The sequence below is a fragment of the Nerophis lumbriciformis genome, linkage group LG14 (assembly GCF_033978685.3).
Source record: "Nerophis lumbriciformis linkage group LG14, RoL_Nlum_v2.1, whole genome shotgun sequence".
NCBI classification, from domain to species: Eukaryota; Metazoa; Chordata; class Actinopteri; order Syngnathiformes; family Syngnathidae; genus Nerophis; species Nerophis lumbriciformis.
The window spans coordinates 26,811,803-26,832,101 of NC_084561.2; the positions used below are offsets into that span (position 1 = coordinate 26,811,803).

The 20,299-nt window shown below is 40.6% G+C and overlaps 1 protein-coding gene across 6 annotated transcripts in view; it reads right to left on the bottom strand.

Annotated features, from left to right (window-relative positions):
* Positions 1-20,299, bottom strand: part of lrp8 (low density lipoprotein receptor-related protein 8, apolipoprotein e receptor) — a 447,631-nt gene that overhangs the window by 62,376 nt on the left and 364,956 nt on the right. For all 6 annotated transcript variants that reach the window (XM_061975707.2, XM_061975706.2, XM_061975705.2 and 3 more), the window contains exons 11-13: positions 14,028-14,252; positions 9,578-9,696; positions 3,761-3,900 (exon numbers count right to left, since the gene is read on the bottom strand). In XM_061975707.2, coding sequence (XP_061831691.2) covers positions 3,761-3,900; positions 9,578-9,696; positions 14,028-14,252 — 484 coding nt within the window. The remainder of the gene's footprint in view (positions 1-3,760; positions 3,901-9,577; positions 9,697-14,027; positions 14,253-20,299) is intronic.

Below are 20,299 nucleotides of genomic sequence, written 5' to 3' on the forward strand. Positions count from 1 at the left end.
TATACAGTCGTGGAATTAACACATTATTATGCCTAATTTGGACAACCAGGTATGGTGAAGATAAGGTACCTTTTAAAAATAATAATAAAATAAAATAAGAGAAATAAATTAAAAACATTTTCTTGAATAAAAAAGAAAGTAAAACAATATAAAAACAGTTACATTGAAACTAGTAATTAATGAACATTAGTAAAATTAACTGTTAAAGGTTAGTACTATTAGTGGACCAGCAGCACGCACAATCATGTGTGCTTACGGACTGTATCCCTTGCAGACTGTATTGATATATATTGATATATAATGTAGGAACCAGAATATTAATAACAGAAAGAAACAACCCTTTTGTGTGAATGAGTGTGAATGAGTGTAAATGGGGGAAGAAGGTTTTTTGGGTTGGTGCACTAATTGTAAGTGTATCTTGTGTTTTTTATGTTGATTTAATAAATTAAAAAAAATAAATAAAAAAACCATACCGATAATAAAAAAAACCATACCGATAATCTCTACTTGTGAGTGTTGATGACACAGCTTTGCAACAGTTGATATTCTAGTTTCAAGCATGTTTTACTCAATATAGGTCATCAAATCTCAGCAACAAGCTGTAATATCTTACTGAGATAATTTAGGACCAAAACCCTTAAAACAAGTAAAACACTAACATAAAATCTGCTTAGTGAGAAGAATTATCTTATCAGACAGAAAATAAGCAAATATCACCCTTATTTGAGGTATTTAATCTTACTTAGATTTCAGTTTTTGCAGTGTACCATATTGATTTGATCTTATTGAGCACATAGATTATCGTTATTAAACAAACTACTATAGTAGAGGTTGGTGACAGTAATGACCTCGTATACATTCATTATGCATTATATTATTTTCTTATTGTCACAATTCAGTGTGTTCTTTTGTTTGAGGGTGACAGCCATTGGTAGTGTAGTCTTTCACATAGCTGACTTACGTAGACACAGTTCATAGACTGAAGGGTAATTATAACCTGAGAATTCTTGCTGTGGGTTCTATGTAAAATGGAGGGATGGATGACTTAGTATTACGATCTTAAGTATGATTTTGTGTTTCTAAAACTAACCTTAAATCGAAAGATTTTTTCAAATCTAAGTTAAGGCATCATCCAAGCTTCGGTCTATCGGAACATGAACTGCATGCTGAGGGATTTTTAATTTGGTTTATATGTTAAGCAGAACGGCTCAAACACAAAAAGGTGATTAATCATCAGATATGAACCTGGTTGCCTGCAACACTGGTCTCTCCCAAATACTCTTAGCAGCCAAACACGCACACACTCAGCAGGACATGATGGATGCCAGCTCTTTTCTTTCAATTTTCAAAGTGTGTGCAGCAAAACGAGAAATGAAGAAAGTACTTCCCACTGATCACATTTCACCCCCTCCATCTTCGCTCTGCTCTCTGCACAATTCCTTCTACACCTCCGATGTATTCTTGATTGGCTTTCATTGCTTTAGCTTAGTGTCAGTTATTCTTCTGGTAAGGCTCTTTTCTTGTTGGCCCGTAAAAGATACCTTTTTATGTTTGAATTTATTTCAAATTATTTTTTCTGGGCCACATTGACTCATCTTCTTATCCTCTTGATCACATCGTATCTTCTAGGAACACTCACCAATGTCTTTTTTTGTACCATATTTTCCAGACTATAAGCCGCTACTCTTTTTCCAACGCTTTGAACCCTTCTGCTTACGAAACGGTGGGGCTAGTTTATGGATTTTTCTTCGCTAAAAATCTCGTTGTTTATGTATGACTTAAGTGTTATTATGACAATGACAATAAAGGAATTGATTGATTGATTGATTGATTAACGGCCTTAATGTTTTGTATTCAACAACTAGTTTTCATGAAAACACTAAAACGGTGTGTTATTGTTTGTGCTAAGGCACCATCTTTTGGACACGTTTACTTACTGCAGGTGCTGTGGGTTGACAATGTACTTCCTGGTTTGTGCCCAAAGTATATTTGTCCATAGCATTTCTGATCAAAAGGATTCTTCATTCATCACTCCAAGCAACGTTTATAAGTTTTACAATATAACTAAAACTACTCATACTTACTAAACCGTCCCATATGTGTTTTACAATAGAACTAAAACTACTCATACTTACTAAAGCGTCCCATGTGTGATGTCTGTAGGAGTGTTTTCATGCATATTTGTACACGCTATCGTAACGTAATCAAGCTTGTGTCGTTAGCATTAGCTAATATGCTAACACATTTACGAGTGTCTGTGTTAGTATTATTAACTAACTATGGCATTCTTTATAAAAATGAGACCCATTATCTCCCTGCTTGGCACTCAGCATCAAGGGTTGGAATTGGGGATTAAATCACCAAAAATGATTCTCGAGCACGGCCACCGTTGCTGCTCACTGCTCCCCTCACCTCCCAGGGGGTGGAACAAAGGGATTTGGTCAAACGCAGAGGGTAATTTCACCACAACTAGTGTGTGTGTGACTATCAGTGGTACTTTAACTTTAACTTTTTGTATTGTTTCATGTGCAAACAAATGCCTTACGCAATTTTTTTTAATAAGGTTATATGTCTCTTTTGTTGAGAAGAATTGTTGCACATTTTTGGTTCGCAGGTTATAGTTTATGTGAGCATAATTTTAGCAGTTCACAAATTCACCAGATCATTAAATTTCAATATTTTTGATTCAATAAATAAAGGGTTTGAATGTTCTCAATCCCTGACATTGGGCCTGATTTACTAAGATCCAAATATCACCCGCTAAACCGCAGGTGCAATCTATAAGACGGCATGTACTATTAGTGGGCGTGTTGCGCGCGATTTACTAAAACTGCGTGTGTAATTGAAAAATGGTGCAGACAGCGTTAATTAAATGAGCATTTTGCATGTACTGTACAGGGCATCGCCACGGAGACACTCTCCTTTACTGCTAATTCATATTATCATGCTGCATTTTGCTCTGTTTTCAAACATGCATGTACCACTTTTATTGGGCATTTTAAAAGCAGTCGTGCAGTGCATCTACAATGAACCCACTTTTGATGAATTGTTTTGGTGAGAGGCATACGTAAAATATATTTTTTTCATGAAATAAATATTTTCTAATATATATTCTACTGTATGTGAAAAAACAAACGTCAGTAACAAAATACTTGAGTACACCAAAATGCATCAATTGAATGTGTTTTAATCAGCTCCATATATCCTCTCGTAGCTATAAAATTATAAAAGAATGTTGCTGAATAGACGATATGTCTAATATTTTCTATTTCTGACCGTCCAAAATGTTGACACACACATGTAGGACGGAGTAGTCTCATCTGTCTGTGCAGTGCAAGCACAATTATGAGTGTTGATAGATGTGTGTGCTAAATAATTATATTTGCATTTTCTCCTAGTAGTGTGGGCATTTTGATGATCAGCATATATTTTGCATAATCACGAAGACAGAAATGCAAAATTGATTGTACACCTTATTCTGCTCACTTAAGAGACACATTCCACTTTGCACACATAATTGGTAGATCAGCTTTGCTATACAGTTTGCACATGTTTTAGTACCCACAAAATGTTTGTAAATCATGCCCTCTAACTCACCTTTTTTTAACACAGTTTTTTTCTTTTTTGTTTCCATCAATATTTCTACATATTTTAGAAATTAGCCTGATATCATCACACGACATGTTGACTCCTAGTCATATTTTAAGAGATATCACACAAAAAATACCCGATTCTTAGCCTCATTTCTATAGTTCTTTACCTCAAAGACTGTGAGGGCAAAGGGGTGTCCCAAGTGGTGCTGGGAGGACAGCAGAACCCTGCGGTTGTCTCCATTAAAATCCACACTGGACAGCAGGTGCAGCTTGGAGTCCACCCAGTAGAGACGCCTATTGGACAAGTCTGGAAACATGAAAAAAATGAGCGATATTTATTAGAGGATATCCAAGGAGAAATGAACAAAGAGGAGTGGTGAAAAAGGGGACAAGGTCATTTCCAATGAAAATAAATCGGGTGAGAAGTTTATGAATGCAATGGCCAAGTAGCACACCATCAATCTTACTGAAAGCCGAGGCCCATGCACGAGGAAAACACTGATGTGATTATAATACTGTAATGCCGCTTGACCTCTCTGTATAGGGAGCTAAGGGGGAATATACAGTATGTGTACTTTACCTGCAAACTGATTAGGCCTCCCGGATGTTTGGGCACGTTCGCTTTTCAATTTTCAGAACTGTTTACTTTAGTACTTACTGCTATGTGGACTCTGTGAGGCTTTGGTGAGCTTGACATTTAACAGAATCGTTTCTACCTGATAATATTCTCAGTGTTGGTGTACCTTTTCAGCTCAGTAATTTAAGGGGGCCATAATGACTAGATACCGTAGGGGAAGTGAACACATTTGAGTTGGAAATTATATTTTCTCAGCCAACACTGGCACATTTCATCACATACTGTACCGTACCATGCCAACTTGTCTTTCTTTTGAATAAAAACACAATTGTCAAATACAAAAACAGAATGGCGGGGAAAAAGTGAATTAAAAACACATGGCATAAACAGAACCATGTGTTACGTTTTTATGTTGGCGTTGTTGTTTTGGACTCCAGGATGCAGAGCAAGAAAGGCAAAGTACTGTGCAGGCAAGAAGCCAATTTTTAATTGGAAAACACAGGTGGAGCAAAAATCTAGTGCAGCGTGGAAGTGCACAGAGGACAAACACTTGTCAGGTGAAACTAAATAAGCTACATTAAATAATGCAAAACAGGTGTGCTGGCAGGAAACTGAGCTGAACGTGTAGGGCAGGGGTAGGGAACCTATGGCTCTAGAGCCAGATGTGGCTCTTTTGATGACTGCATCTGGCTCTCAGATAAATCTTAGCTGACATTACTTACAGGATTACAGGATAAGTACTGAATGATTACGCTGGTAATCACAGTGTTAAAAATAACGTTCAAAATATAAAACATTCTCATGCATTTTAATCCATCCATCCATTTCCTACCGCACATGTTCAAGAAGTCGCATTAATGGTAAGAAGTATTTTATTTATTATTGGTTAGCTTCAGAATAACAATGTTATTAAAAAGAATGAGGGACTTATTATACTCTAAAAATGTTGGTCTTACTTAAAAATGCACGCATTTAGTTGTATTCAGTGTTAAAAAAAATATTATATGGCTCTCACGGAAAAACATTTTAAAATATTGGGCTTTCATGGCTCTCTCAGCCAAAAAGGTTCCCGACACCTGGTGTAGGGGGAGCAAAACAAGAAGTCCAACTATCCAACCAGTAGAACCAAACTAAGAGCACCCATCCATCCATCCATCCATCCATCCATCTTCTTCCGCTTATCCGAGGTCGGGTCGCGGGGGCAGCAGCCTAAGCAGGGAAGCCCAGACTTAACTCTCCCCAGCCACTTCGTCCAGCTCCTCCCGGGGGATCCCAAGGCGTTCCCAGGCCAGCCGGGAGACATAGTCTTCCCAACGTGTCCTGGGTCTTCCCCGTGGCCCCCTACCGGTCGGACGTGCCCTAAACACCTCCCGAGGGAGGCGATCGGGTGGCATCCTGACCAGATGCCCGAACCACCTCATCTGGCTCCTCTCGATGTGGAGGAGCAGCGGCTTTACTTTGAGCTCCCCCCGGATGACAGAGCTTCTCACCCTATCTCTAAGGGAGAGCCCCGCCACCCGGCGGAGGAAACTCATTTCGGCCGCTTGTACCCGTGATCTTGTCCTTTCGGTCATAACCCAAAGCTCATGACCATAGGTGAGGATGGGAACGTAGATCGACCGGTAAATTGAGAGCTTTGCCTTCCGGCTCAGCTCCTTCTTCACCACAACGGATCGATACAGCGTCCGCATTACTGAAGATGCCGCACCGATCCGCCTGTCGATCTCACGATCCACTCTTCCCTCACTCGTGAACAAGACTCCGAGGTACTTGAACTCCTCCACTTGGAGCAGGGTCTCCTCCGCAACCCGGAGATAGCACTCAAGGAAGTCACAATCTTCGTTCAATGAATGTTCTGCAATTTGTCGTCCCCTAGAAATTCTGTCCATAAAAGTTATGAACAGAATCGGTGACAAAGGGCAGCCTTGGCGGAGTCCAACCCTCACTGGAAAGGTCTCCGACTTACTGCCGGCAATGCGGACCAAGCTCTGACACTGATCATACAGGGAGCGGACCGCCAAAATCAGACAGTCCGATACCCCATACTCTCTGAGCACTCCCCACAGGACTTCCCGAGGGACACGGTCGAATGCCTTCTCCAAGTCCACAAAGCACATGTAGACTGGTTGGGCAAACTCCCATGCACCCTCAAGGACCCTGCCGAGAGTATAGAGCTGGTCCACAGTTCCACGACCAGGACGAAAAACCACACTGTTCCTCCTGAATCCGAGGTTAGACTATCCGGCGTTGCCTCCTCTCCAGTACACCTGAATAGACCTTACCGGGAAGGCTGAGGAGTGTGATCCCACGATAGTTAGAACACACCCTCCGGTTCCCCTTCTTAAAGAGAGGAACCAACACCCCGGTCTGCCAATCCAGAGGTACCGCCCCCGATGTCCACGCGATGCTGCAGAGTCTACTAAGAGCACCAAGACGGGAAATGATACAAACACAGGAAAATGGCGAAACAAGGTAAACTCTTTCACATGTGATGATGACACCATGGGGATTATGGTTCCAAGAAACCCCGAATAATTATTTATTATTTTTATTATTATCATTATTTCAAACTTTTCATATACCTACAGTTCATACATGTTTTGACCCAATGGTTGCTATTCATAGTTATGGAATGTCATATCTTAAAGGGGCTGTTTGCAACCTTTATGCAGAGGCCTACAGGGCGCAAACTTTACAGAGTGTTGTAAGCATTAAATCTCCACCTCTTCTCTTCTATCTCCCCCACTTAACTTGCGCATGTGTCACAACTGTGCTGAACTGGCCTTTTATTTGGTTCTATTTGCAGTACAGGATCACAATCTATTCTGTTTATAATATATTCCTATTAACGTATGCTATGTATAACCTACTTTATTTATATCCTTTAAAAAAATGTACATACTGTCATTCTTGTGCCTTTATTTAATTTATTGCAACAATAATATCTAAGCTGTGATAGAACGGAGGCGCTAATTCTGGGTATTCAACACGACTGCAAAGTTACACCAACAACAATATTATTTATAAATGACAGAATTAATCATACTTGAGAATTATAATCTTTGTAAAGGCATCATATTCTACCCATCCTCATTAGATTGTGGTCGGTAAGCGTTGCCGACCTTTACTTTCCTGACTAACCTGATAAGTTTGCCGCTCTGTATGAAATCAGAGACCGTAGAAAAACAATCTACCCCTGTTCCCAGCTGTATACAGCTCAGAAAAAGAATTTGTTTTCATAAGTATGTTGTGACCTCTCAATTCCACAGAGTGTGGCAACTCAATGACTCTGTTTCTCCACAGGCAAGGGCACTGGGAAAAAAATTGGCTTCTGCTGCAAAGGGAGTTGAAAGCGATAATGGGAGGTATCGACAGAACAGTGCGTCTGGCGTATTAATTCTAAGGTCCATATTTGTTGGCTTGATAGATGAGAGCCAGACATGAAGGGAGCTCCAGATGTTTCTTCTCAAAAATCCCGCCTCATTTAGGCCCTTTCATGGTGTTGACTGTCCTTCAACTATATTGCCAAAGAAACAGACTAATTTCCCCTTCTTAGATTGCCTTATATATTTGTTTTATGTTCTCCCTTTAATTCAGTTTATAGGTTGCATTCCCTTATGAGGGTCATTGTTGAGCTGGAGCCTACTTTCAACAAAAAGCGATGTACAGTGGAACCTCGATTTACGTACCCCTAATTATACGAACTTTACGATTTATGAACCAGACTGAATAAAAATATGCTTTGTTTTAAAGTGTGCGAACATTTCACCCACCCATTGTGTACCTGCAGCGCAACCACTGGCGGCGGGTTTATAGATCTCCTTCAGCATAGCTACTTTGTGTGCATTTAAGTGTTTTTTTAGCCTTTCTACAGCATGTTTCTAGTTTTGATAGCCTAATATGAGTCCAAATAAAACAATGTACTAGCAATGTATGGTTTGAAATATTCAGGAAGTATCCACAGCATTGTCAACGCTGCCTCCTCCCACCGCCCCTCCCTTCTGCTGCATGCCAAAAAGATTAACCAACAAGGTAAAGTTTGATTAAAAAAAAAATCCTAATCCTTGGAGCAACCTGCCTGTTAAAGGGTTATGGTTAGTTTTGTGATTTTAAAATATGTGCACTATTAGTGCATGTGCCTCACAATACGAAGGTCCTGAGCAGTCCTGTGTTGAATACCGGGCTCGGGATCTTTCTGTGTGGAGTTTGCATGTTCTACCCGTGACTGCGTGGGTTCCCTCCGGGTACTCCGGCTTCCTCCCACCGCCAAAAAAATGCACTTGGGGATAGGTTGATTGGCAACACTAAATTTGCCTTTGTGTGTGAATGTGAGTGTGAATGTTGGCTGTCTATGTGTGTTGGCCCTGCGATGAGGTGGCGACTTGTCCAGGGTGTACCCCGCCTTCCGCCCGAATGCAGCTGAGATAGGCTCCAGCACCCCCCGCGACCCCAAAAAGGGACAGACGGTAGAAAATGGATGGATGGATGCACCACAGTAGTGACAATGTGTCTACGTGTCAGCAGGGCAGCTGTAAATGAGGACAGTTCAGCTAGTTGTTCTTTTGGCTTTGTTATTAAATAGAAAGTTGAATATATCCCCCCTTGCTATGTTTGGTATACAGTACTGTGTAGTGCTTATTGATTTGTAAGCGAACAAACTTTAACTAAAATATGGACTTTTGTCGAGGCTTGGACACATAATTCATGTGTACATTGTTTCTTGAGGAGAAATTTGCTTTAAAATGCAAACTTTTTTATTTATGAACCCTGTTCAAAAATGAATTAGGTTTCTGAATCGAGGTACCAGTGTATTATTTGGGGGCGGCATGGCGTAGTGGGTAGAGCAACCGTGCCAGAAACCTGAGGGTTGCAGGTTCGCTCCCCGCCTCTTACCATCCAAAAATCGCTGCCGTTGTGTCCTTGGGCGGGACACTTCACCCTTTGCCCCCGGTGCCACTCACACCGGTGAACTGAATGATGAATGATGAATGATAGGTGGTGGTCGGAGGGGCCGTTGGCGCAAATTTCAGCCACGCTTCCGTCAGTCTACCCCAGGGCAGCTGTGGCTATGAAAGTAGCTTACCACCACCAGGTGTGAATGATTGATGGGTTCTACATGTAAAGCGACTTTGGGTACTTAGAAAAGCGCTATATAAATCCCAGTTATTAATTATTATTATTATACACCCTGGACTGAGTCAATCACAGGCCACGAATAGACAATCAACCATTCACCATTCAGTCTCCAATTAACCTAACCATGGATTTGTGATGTAGGAGGAGCACCCCAGGAAAAACCCAAACACGCCAACCTCACAAAGATATGACCAAGAATGGATTCCAACCTTCAATCTCCTGACTGTGAGAATGAAATCCTTTCTTATTCATGTTTTCTGCAATTCTTTACCTAGGGTTATTCCATTTGGCCATTCGATGTGCTCAGACACCAGAACCTGTCGATCCACTCCATTCATCCCAGCTTTTTCAATCTTGGCCTGATCTCCCCAGTCGGACCAATACAAAAATCTGTGAAATAATACACAAAAACATTTGTTATTATTTGAACATGTTCATAGAGTACACAAAGAACATTCCATCCAGACAGCTTCAGCACCACTTACAATCTTTTCTACCGACAGTGTTACACTGATGATATTTCTGATTGCACACTTCACAAAGAGTGGGAGAATAATATCATAATGACATAATTGCAATAGCTCCATCATTTGAGCAAAACATGTCAATGTCTAAGTTAATGGCTTCCCGGGGTGGCATGACACCTAGTCATTAGAGCCAGAGACTAAAAATACTAAGTTAATGGTCGACCACTTGGCAGCTTCCGCTGTTCCTGCAAGAGTTTTTTTTTTTTTTTACAAGATTTTGGAGTGTGATTGCGATTTGAAGAACATTTGTGAAGTCATAGGTCACAGTTACTTACTCGATGCAACTGAGGAAGACCTAACCTTAAAATATTTTTTTGTTTGCACTGAAGGACTGCAGCACTTTCAGTACCCTTAAAGTGCTTTGACTTGCATTTCATGAAAGAAAGGTGCCATTCGAATAATATGTAATCACTATTATCCGTCTAAATCTACCATGCCATTATTCTGCGCTATGTGTGACACAGAGAGAGTAGAGTGCTACCATTTGCATATATTTCACACTAGTGTAGAGATAGTGATGGCTTCATGTCAATGTGTGAGACAAATATATAAAATGGGGACATATTGTACTTTGTGAGCTGCTAACAGTGGGATGCTGCGCTATTTCGTTTTAAGTTATGATTCTTAAACTAAACTATTGACCTTTAAGGCATGATTTTCTTTTCTAACACTGGTGCACATTTGGCATGAATAATATATTCATAAATACGAATGTTTCGATCAATATTTTCGGCCTCCGATCCTGATTCAATTTTTTGGCCTTTGATTTTGAGTCGAAATCCGATAAGACAATGGTTTATGGTTTGAGTTTATTTCGAACATGCATACAATTACAACATGTTTAATCACAATTTTCAGTTTCTATTTTCAACATGTAGGAAGACGCAGAGCTTATTTAATCTACCCCTTTTCCATTTCATAGCAACACTTTAGTTCACTTCCTGTTCTCAATTTGTTCACACTCCACTCCATAAATGATCCAATTCTAGAAATAAATAAACAGTGAAGTAAGTTGTATTTTATATAGTGAGATGAATAAGATTATCAATAAGTTCAAAATGTTTATCATGATTCTTTTTCTTTTTACTTTGTAAACTCTTTGAGTTCGAACAGTTTCTTAAACTGGATTATATTACAAACCCCGTTTCCATATGAGTTGGGAAATTGTGTTAGATGTAAATATAAACGGAATACAATGATTTGCAAATCATTTTCAACCCATATTCAGTTGAATATGCTACAAAGACAAGATATTTGATGTTCAAACTGATAAAAAAAATTTTTTTTAAATAATCTTTAACTTTAGAATTTGATGCCAGCAACATGTGACAAAGAAGTTGGGAAAGGTGGCAATAAATACTGATAAAGTTGAGGAATGCTCATCAAACACTTATTTGGAACATCCCACAGGTGTGCAGGCTAATTGGGAACAGGTGGGTGCCATGATTGGGTATAAAAACAGCTTCCCAAAAAATGCTCAGTCTTTCACAAGAAAGGATGGGGCGAGATACACCCCTTTGTCCACAACTGCGTGAGCAAATAGTCAAACAGCTTAAGAACAATGTTTCTCAAAGTGCAATTTCAAGAAATTTAGGGATTTCAACATCTACGGTCCATAATATCATCAAAAGGTTCAGAGAATCTGGAGAAATCACTCCACGTAAGCGGCATGGCCGGAAACCAACATTGAATGACCGTGACCTTCGATCCCTCAGACGGCACTGTATCAAAAAGCGACATCAATCTCTAAAGGATATCACCACATGGGCTCAGGAACACTTCACAAAACCACTGTCACTAAATACAGTTGGTCACTACATCTGTAAGTGCAAGTTAAAGCTCTACTATGCAAAGCGAAAGCCATTTGTCAACAACATCCAGAAACGCCGCCGGCTTCTCTGGGCCCGAGATCATCTAAGATGGACTCATGCAAAGTGGAAAAGTGTTCTGTGGTCTGACGAGTCCACATTTCAAATTGTTTTTGGAAATATTCGACATCGTGTCATCCGGACCAAAGGGGAAGTGAACCATGCAGACTGTTATCGACGCAAAGTTCAAAAGCCAGCATCTGTGATGGTATGGGGGTGCATTAGTGCCCAAGGCATGGGTAACTTACACATCTGTGAAGGCACCATTAATGCTGAAAGGTACATACAGGTTTTGGAACAACATATGCTGCCATCTAAGCGCCGTCTTTTTCATGGATGCCCCTGCTTATTTCAGCAAGACAATGCCAAGCCACATTCAGCACGTGTTACAACAGCGTGGCTTCATAAAAAAAGAGTGCTTGTACTTTCCTGGCCTGCCTGCAGTCCAGACCTGTCTCCCATCGAAAATGTGTGACGCATTATGAAGCGTAAAATACGACAGCGGAGACCCCGGACTGTTGAACGACTGAAGCTCTACATAAAACAAGAATGGGAAAGAATTCCACTTTCAAAGCTTCAACAATTAGTTTCCTCAGTTCCCAAACGTTTATTGAGTGTTGTTAAAAGAAAAGGTGATGTAACACAGTGGTGAACATGCCCTTTCCCAACTACTTTGGCACGTGTTGCAGCCATGAAATTCTAAGTTAATTAATATTTGCAAAAAAAAAAAAAAAGTTTATGCGTTTGAACATCAAATATGTTGTCTTTGTAGTGCATTCAATTGAATATGGGTTGAAAAGGATTGGCAAATCATTGTATTCCGTTTATATTTACAACTAACACAATTTCCCAACTCATATGGAAACGGGGTTTGTAGTACATTGTTTGATTTCTTAACCTAATCCATTCCATAATTTAATTCCACATACTGATATACTAAAGGTTGTAAGTGTTGTACGTACGTGCATACAGATAGTTTAAGTTCCATTTTTCTTATTAGTAGTTTATAGAACTGAAAGTGTTTTATAGAAGGTAACCAAAGTAAACATAATAACACATATATAAAGTGTATCTTATTAAAACTTATAATATTGGTGTAAATTAGATAACGTGTTGAAATTCTGGTATTGAATGCTACATACACATTTTTTTAACAATATAGAGTGGCTAACGCATGACTAAACAAAAGCAAAAACTACTGTTGCCTCCCATTTAAAACATTTCGTTTTCCATATGAGTTGGGAAATTGTGTTAGATGTAAATATAAACAGAATACAATGATTTGCAAATCAGTCCATACTATCACAGATGTTGGCTTTTCAACTTTGCGCCTATAACAATCCGGGTGGTTCTTTTCCTCTTTGGTCCAGAGGACACGACGTCCACAGTTTCCAAAAACAATTTGAAATGTGGACTCGTCAGACCACAGAACACTTTTCCACTTTGTATCAGTCTATCTTAGATGAGCTCAGGCCCAGCGAAGCCGACGGCGTTTCTGGGTGTTGTTGATTAACGGTTTTCGCCTTGCATAGGAGAGTTTTAACTTGCACTTACAGATGTAGCGACCAACTGTAGTTACTGACAGTGGGTTTCTGAAGTGTTCCTGAGCCCATGTGGGGATATCCTTTACACACTGATGTCGCTTGTTGATGCAGTACAGCCTGAGGAATCGAAGGTCACAGACTTAGCTGCTTACGTGCAGTGATTTCTCCAGATTCTCTGAACCCTTTGATGATATTACAGACCGTATATGGTGAAATCCCTAAATTCCTTGCAATAGCTGGTTGAGAAAGGTTTTTCTTAAACTGTTCAACAATTTGCTCACGCATTTGTTGACAAAGTGGTGACCCTCGCCCCATCCTTGTTTGTGAATGACTGAGCATTTCATGGAATCTACTTTTATACCCAATCATGGCACCCACCTGTTCCCAATTTGCCTGTTCACCTGTGGGATGTTCCAAGTAAGTGTTTGATGAGCATTCCTCAACTTTATCAGTATTTATTGCCACCTTTCCCAACTACTTTGTCACGTGTTGCTGGCATCAAATTCTAAAGTTAATGATTATTTGCAAAAAAAAAAAAGTTTATCAGTTTGAACATCAAATATGTTGTCTTTGTAGCATATTCAAATGAATATGGGTTGAAAATTATTTGCAAATCATTGTATTTAGTATATATTTACATCGAACACAATTTTCCAACTCATATGGAAACAGGGTTTGCAGTACTAGAGTTGCATAGAAAGTCATGGAATCAAAATCCAACGGAAAGTACTTTTTAAAAAGACTTTTTACACCTCATCAACACTCTACCTGCACAACCTTACCCTTGATGTGGGTCGACTGTGATGGCCCTGGGCTCGCTCAGCTCTGTGACGATGAGCATCTTCCTCTTGCTGCCATCTCCCGTGGCCACCGATATGCTCTTGTTGCCCGAGTCGGTCCAGTAGATGTTCTTATGAACCCAGTCAACAGCCAGCCCTTCGGGGGAGTGGAGCGCTTCAATCAGCGTCACCTGCTGCGAAGAGTCATTGGCTTTGTTGATGTACGCACTAGGGGGAAGTACAAGAAGACAATGTGTTGGTAAGTCAGCAAAGTTATACTTGCTAGACTTTGTGTGATTGAGTGCAGGCAACATATGACTACGAACTTGTAGTCTTTGCAGATAATGTCAAGGACACCCAAACCTGACACATCTATCACAACCTCATTCTTCCCACCAAACAGCCGCTCACAGAGAGAATTAATCTGTCTACTTCTATCTGCAGCTTACAAATCAACCAGACTTCTCTGTTTTTGTCATTCTCTGCTCAGCGTCTTTTCAATTTATTTGAATCCTTCGTTCTGCCTTCTGCGTGCCGTCTACCTGTTCCCCGGTCTCTTGTTTTGCCTTGCTTCCTCAACTCTTTCATTTGTGACAGGCCTACAGACAAAGCACATTACTTTCCTCTCCACTTGCGTGCTATGAAAAAAGACATCCTTGTTTAAAGGTTGGCAGAGGCAATGCCCCACTTTACACCCCATTTGCTCATGTTTACTGGGGAAGAAAGTTGCAGTACTGATACTAAAGTCAAGTTGGTACTTTTGAAATTCCTTGCTAATCGAGTATACAATTACTGTAGACACAAATCCTAACTTTATACCTTAATTGACTACAGTGGGACCTTTGTTTTCATACAACCTGGTTTTCACAGTACTCAGTTTTGTCAAAAAATATTGTCACGTTGTTATTTATTGCATTGCACCAAACAAACTAATCTGTTTGCCCGTGTATCATTCTGCGGGATGTGCCCCAAACCAAGAATATTGGATAGTGGTTCTGTTAAAGGGGTCATATATTTGTACATTTAAAACATGTAATGGTGGTTCTTTGGTCAAGATTTTGCGTAGATTATGTGTCTTCAAGCCGCTTTCTGACCGTCTCTTCAGGATGCGCCATTTTCTGGACAATCTTATTTAAAGGCCTACTGAAACCCACTACTACCGACCACGCAGTCTGATAGTTTATATATCAAAGATGAAATCTTAACATTGCAACACATGCCAATACGGCCGGGTTAGCTTACTAAAGTGCAATTTTGAATTTCGCGCGACATATCCTGCTGAAAATGTCTCGGTATGATGACGTCAGCGCGTGACGTCACGGATTGTAGAGGACATTTTGAGACAGCATGATGGCCAGCTATTAAGTCGTCTGTTTCATCGCAAAATTCCACAGTATTCTGGACATCTGTGTTGGTGAATCTTTTGCAATTTGTTCAATGAACAATGGAGACAGCAAAGAAGAAAGCTGTAGGAGGAAAGCGGTGTATTGCGACCGACTTTAGCAACACAAACACGGCCGGTGTTTCATTGTTTACATTCCCGAAAGATGACAGTCAATCTTTACCATTGGCCTGTGGAGAACTGGGACAACAGAGACTCTTACCAGGAGGACTTTGAGTTGGATACGCAGACACGGTACTGTAAGTACGCTTCCAAACATTTGATCGCTTGCCCGTACGTGCGTGCCGCTACGTGCATGTCACGTAAATAATTCAATGTATACACCCTGATGATTATCTTGTGTGATGACTGTATTATGATGATAGTATATATGATAGTATATATCTGTATCATGAATCAATTTAAGTGGACCCCGACTTAAACAAGTTGAAAAACTTATTCGGGTGTTACCATTTAGTGGTCAATTGTACGGAATATGTACTGTACTGTGCAACCTACTAATAAAAGTCTCAAAAAGTCTCACATACGTAACTTTGGGGACTTTGGGGAAATATATGTGCTGTATGAACTTTGAGGAGGTGAACGGTACTTTGGGCTGTGGGATTGAGTGTGTTGTGCAGGTGTTTGAGTTGTATTGGCGGGTTATATGGACGGGAGGGGGGAGGTGTTTGTCATGCGGGATTAATATGTGGCATATTAAATATAAGCCTGGTTGTGTTGTGGCTAATAGAGTATATATATGTCTAGTGTTCATTTACTGTTTTAGTCATTCCCAGCTGAATATCAGGTCCCACCCGCCTCTCACAGCATCTTCCCTATCTGAATCGCTCCCACTGCCCTCTAGTCCTTCAGTCTCACTTTCCTCATCCACAAATCTTTCATCCTCGCTCAAATTAATGGGGAAATCATCGATTTCTCGTTCCGAAACGCTCTCGCTGCTGGTGGCCATGATTGTAAACAATGTGCGGATGTGAGGAGCTCCACAACTTGTGACGTCACGCTACTCGTCTGCTACTTCTGGTACAGGCAAGGCTTTTTTATCAGCGACCAAAAGTTGCGAACTTTATCGTCGATGTTCTCTACTAAATCCTTTCAGCAAAAACATGGCAATATCGCGAAATGATCAAGTATGACACATAGAATGGACCTGCTATCCCCGTTTAAATAAGAACATCGCATTTCAGTAGGCCTTTAAGTGCCTCTACTTCGACAGTGTCTTGTTCTCCTCAGCCATGTTGTAGTTTTCAACGCGTCCATATGGAGTCTACTAACTGTTACTGTATAAGTTCGAACTATATGCTACTTGGTATTAAAAATGGCAACAGCGGAGAATGCACGCGCATGTACGAGCCAGTCTGCCCCACAACAAGAGGATAGAGAAAAAGAAGGAACTTATTGACTCCAATGTCAGACTACAATGGCTGAATATATGGAGATATCCGCTACTGTCCCAGGACAGAGCAAAAACGGCTCGTTTGGATTATTTTGCAAATATTTCAGCCATGCCTCCATGGTTTGAATTAAAACTTTCGGGAATTATGCAGAAACCAATCACACAAACAGGTACCATTAGGTAAGAAAAGTTGGTTTTGCCTAAAAGGTCCCTTGATGATTTTTGGCTGTTCAGACAAACATGTATGACTGTTACAATGTTGGATACTTTGGTTACTGCCTCAAATCACAAAGTTCATACATTTTGACGTGACTTCGCACCATACTTGCCAACCTTGAGACCTCCGATTTCGGGAGGTGGAGGGTGGGGGCTGGGGGGGCGTGGTCGGGGTGGGGCGGGGGCGTGGCTAAGAGGGGAGGAGTATATTTACAGCTAGAATTCACAAAGTCAAGTATTTCATATATATATATATATATATATATATATATATATATATATATATATATGTCTTAATAAGGTTATCCAAAAAATAGTGCTCGATACCGTAGTAGAGCGCAATTGAGGGACCCCCCCCTCATGAAACAGGCCTGTAGAGATGAAATAGTCTTGTGATTTTTTTTCCCACACATACATATATATATATATATATAGCTAGAATTCACTGAAAGTGAAGTATTTTCTTATATATATATATATATATATCAAGAGGGACGGAGACAGCGCACAGTGTTACCATGGCGAGAAAACATGGAGAGACTGCCAGTTATATAGTCTCCACCAGTTGCAGAAAATGTGCCATCAGTACAACTGGACAGTGCTGTTTCAGTTCCATCATCAGGACCATCAGTGAGTCAGACACAAACTAGTCTCATCATTGAACCAGATTCAAGGGCTGCTGAGTTGCCATCATCAGAACCCAGATCACCCACAACAATAACCCCACCAGTGATCCGCAGTTACCCAGAAAGGTTTCGAGTACCACTGTTCTGAAGTCTACAGTAAAGAGACGTACTTCATCACCTCGCCTGTTTATTGCCTCCAACTCAATATATTACAACAACATTGCTCCATGCGGACCCTCTCCAGGTCCGCATGGAGCTGGAGGGGGCGTGGCCTCCAGGTCTGCCTGAATTTCGGGAGATTTTCGGGAGAAAATTTGTCCCGGCAGGTTTTCGGGAGTCTCCCGGAAAATCCGGGAGGGTTGGCAAGTATGCTTCACACGCAGTTCTGGATGCGGCCACCCGCGGTGATATGCAATCTTTTTTTAAGATTAGCTACATTGCGACGTCACTGTGAGGTGGACATACTTTACATTAAGTATAAGCTATCAGCCAGTGGGAAGAGGAGGAGCTCCTCGGGTGTTATTCTTTCTTGTCAAATGCACTCTGATTTGTTCTGCTTTGCTTGCTTTAGAAAATAAGTGGAAAATAAGTGTTTTGTCTAAACAACATTTTTACATGGGCCTGTTTTGTCAAGATGGACCAGTATGAAATTGGATCAGTACTAAATTGGATTAGACGCAGCTAAACTCAGAGGGGAAAAATACGGCGATATTATGACTTGGTTTGATGAAACAAAAGATAAGGTAGTAAAAAGTATTATTTTCATCCAATTTTGTCATGTGCACAAAAACACCAAAGTGTGAGATGCCGTGACATAAATGCTGCTCAAAGCATCTTTTTTTTTTATGCAGCTCTGTATTGATCTGAGAATGGGCAGGTGTTAATTCGACAGGGTGAATCAATATAATGATTATGAAGATTAGTTTTTATTCTGTCTGGAAATAAAAAGTGTTGCGGCTTGTCTTCAAGATGTATATTTAAACGGTGTACATTTTCAAATGATATATTATTATACGTTTGGAGAGGGTGGGGCGTGGTTTCATTTGCAATCTTGGAACGCCTCCAGAAACGAACATCTTGCAGACATACGCAAAAAGTAGGTTGTGGGGGGGCGTGGCCTGCGGACCTACAGCCAAGCGGGGGGTGTCAGGATCGGATTCGAGATTAGTGACAGGTGCGTAGATGACACAGCTGTGAGTGTTTGTCTGATCACCTGTCGCTCTGTTAAAGGCAGCAGTCGGGAAGGAGAGTGGTGGTTGATGGTGGAGAACGAGCAAGAGACTTTAACATGGCTGAAAAGCACAACTCGTTGAAAAATAAATCATTGTTCACAATGATGAACACGGCTGTCATGTCCGTCATTGGCGGTCCAGAGAACCCGGAGGAGCAAGACCTCCACATAGGTCATGAATGTTCTGTGGAGCAGAAGTTACACAAAATCTACACCAGGGGTCCCCAAACTTTTTGACTCGGGGGCCGCATTGGGTTAAAAAAATGATTTGCCTGAGCGGCTAGGAGACACCGAGAGTGACAAGCAGTAGAAAATGGATCAGAAAGGACAAATTAAAAAAAAATATATTAAAAAAATAATAATGATAACTTTTTTTTTTTCCTTGGGACTTCCCGCGGGCCGGATTTTGGACGCTGGTGGGCCATAGTTTGGGAACCACTGATCTACACCAAAGGATATGCAATACATATTATCTGGACCAGAAGGAAGTGTTTTAATTTTATTTAATTAACATTATCAATAGAGTGCAGCAAGGGAATCATTTATTCATTTTTATTATGTGTGGGTGGTTTATTGATTTATTTCTGTTTTGTGTTAACATTTTTGGGTGTGCAGAACGGAATAATTGCTGTTGCATTATTTCTTATGGGACATATTGATTGGGTTTTTGTACAGTTCATTTTTTATCTGAGCATTTGTAACAGAATACAGTGCAACCTCAATTTACGAGAACCCCTCTATACGCGAACATTTTGATTTACGAAATTTTAGATCAAGTTAAATATTCCTCTGTGTGCGAACCATGTCTCAGTGTGCGAATGCTTTACTCAGGCGCCTGCAGGCAAGAAAAAATGGCGAAACATTGTTGGGGAGGCGGTGCCTTCCATGTCACTTGCTGTGCAGGAGATGTCATGTCCCAACACTCCAGCATATTAAGTGTGCCTTTACATTAGAGATGTCCGATAATGGCTTTTTTGACGATATCCGATATTCCGATATTGTCCAACTCTTAATTACCGATTCCGATATCAACCGATGCCGATATATACAGTCGTGGAATTAACACATTATCATGCCTAATTTTGTTGTGATGCCCCGCTGGATGCATTAAACAATGTAACAAGGTTTTCCAAAATAAATCAACTCAAGTTATGGAAAAAAATGCCAACATGGCACTGCCATATTTATTATTGAAGTCACAAAGTGCATTATTTTTTTTTAACATGCCTCAAAACAGCAGCTTGGCATGTGGGACATGCTCTCCCTGAGAGAGCATGAGGAGGTTGAGGTGGGCGGGGTTGGTGGGGTGGGTGGGTAGGCGGTAGCGTCCTGGAAGAGTTAGTGCTGCAAGGGGTTCTGGGTATTTGTTCTGTTGTGTTTATGTTGTGTTACGGTGCGGATGTTCTC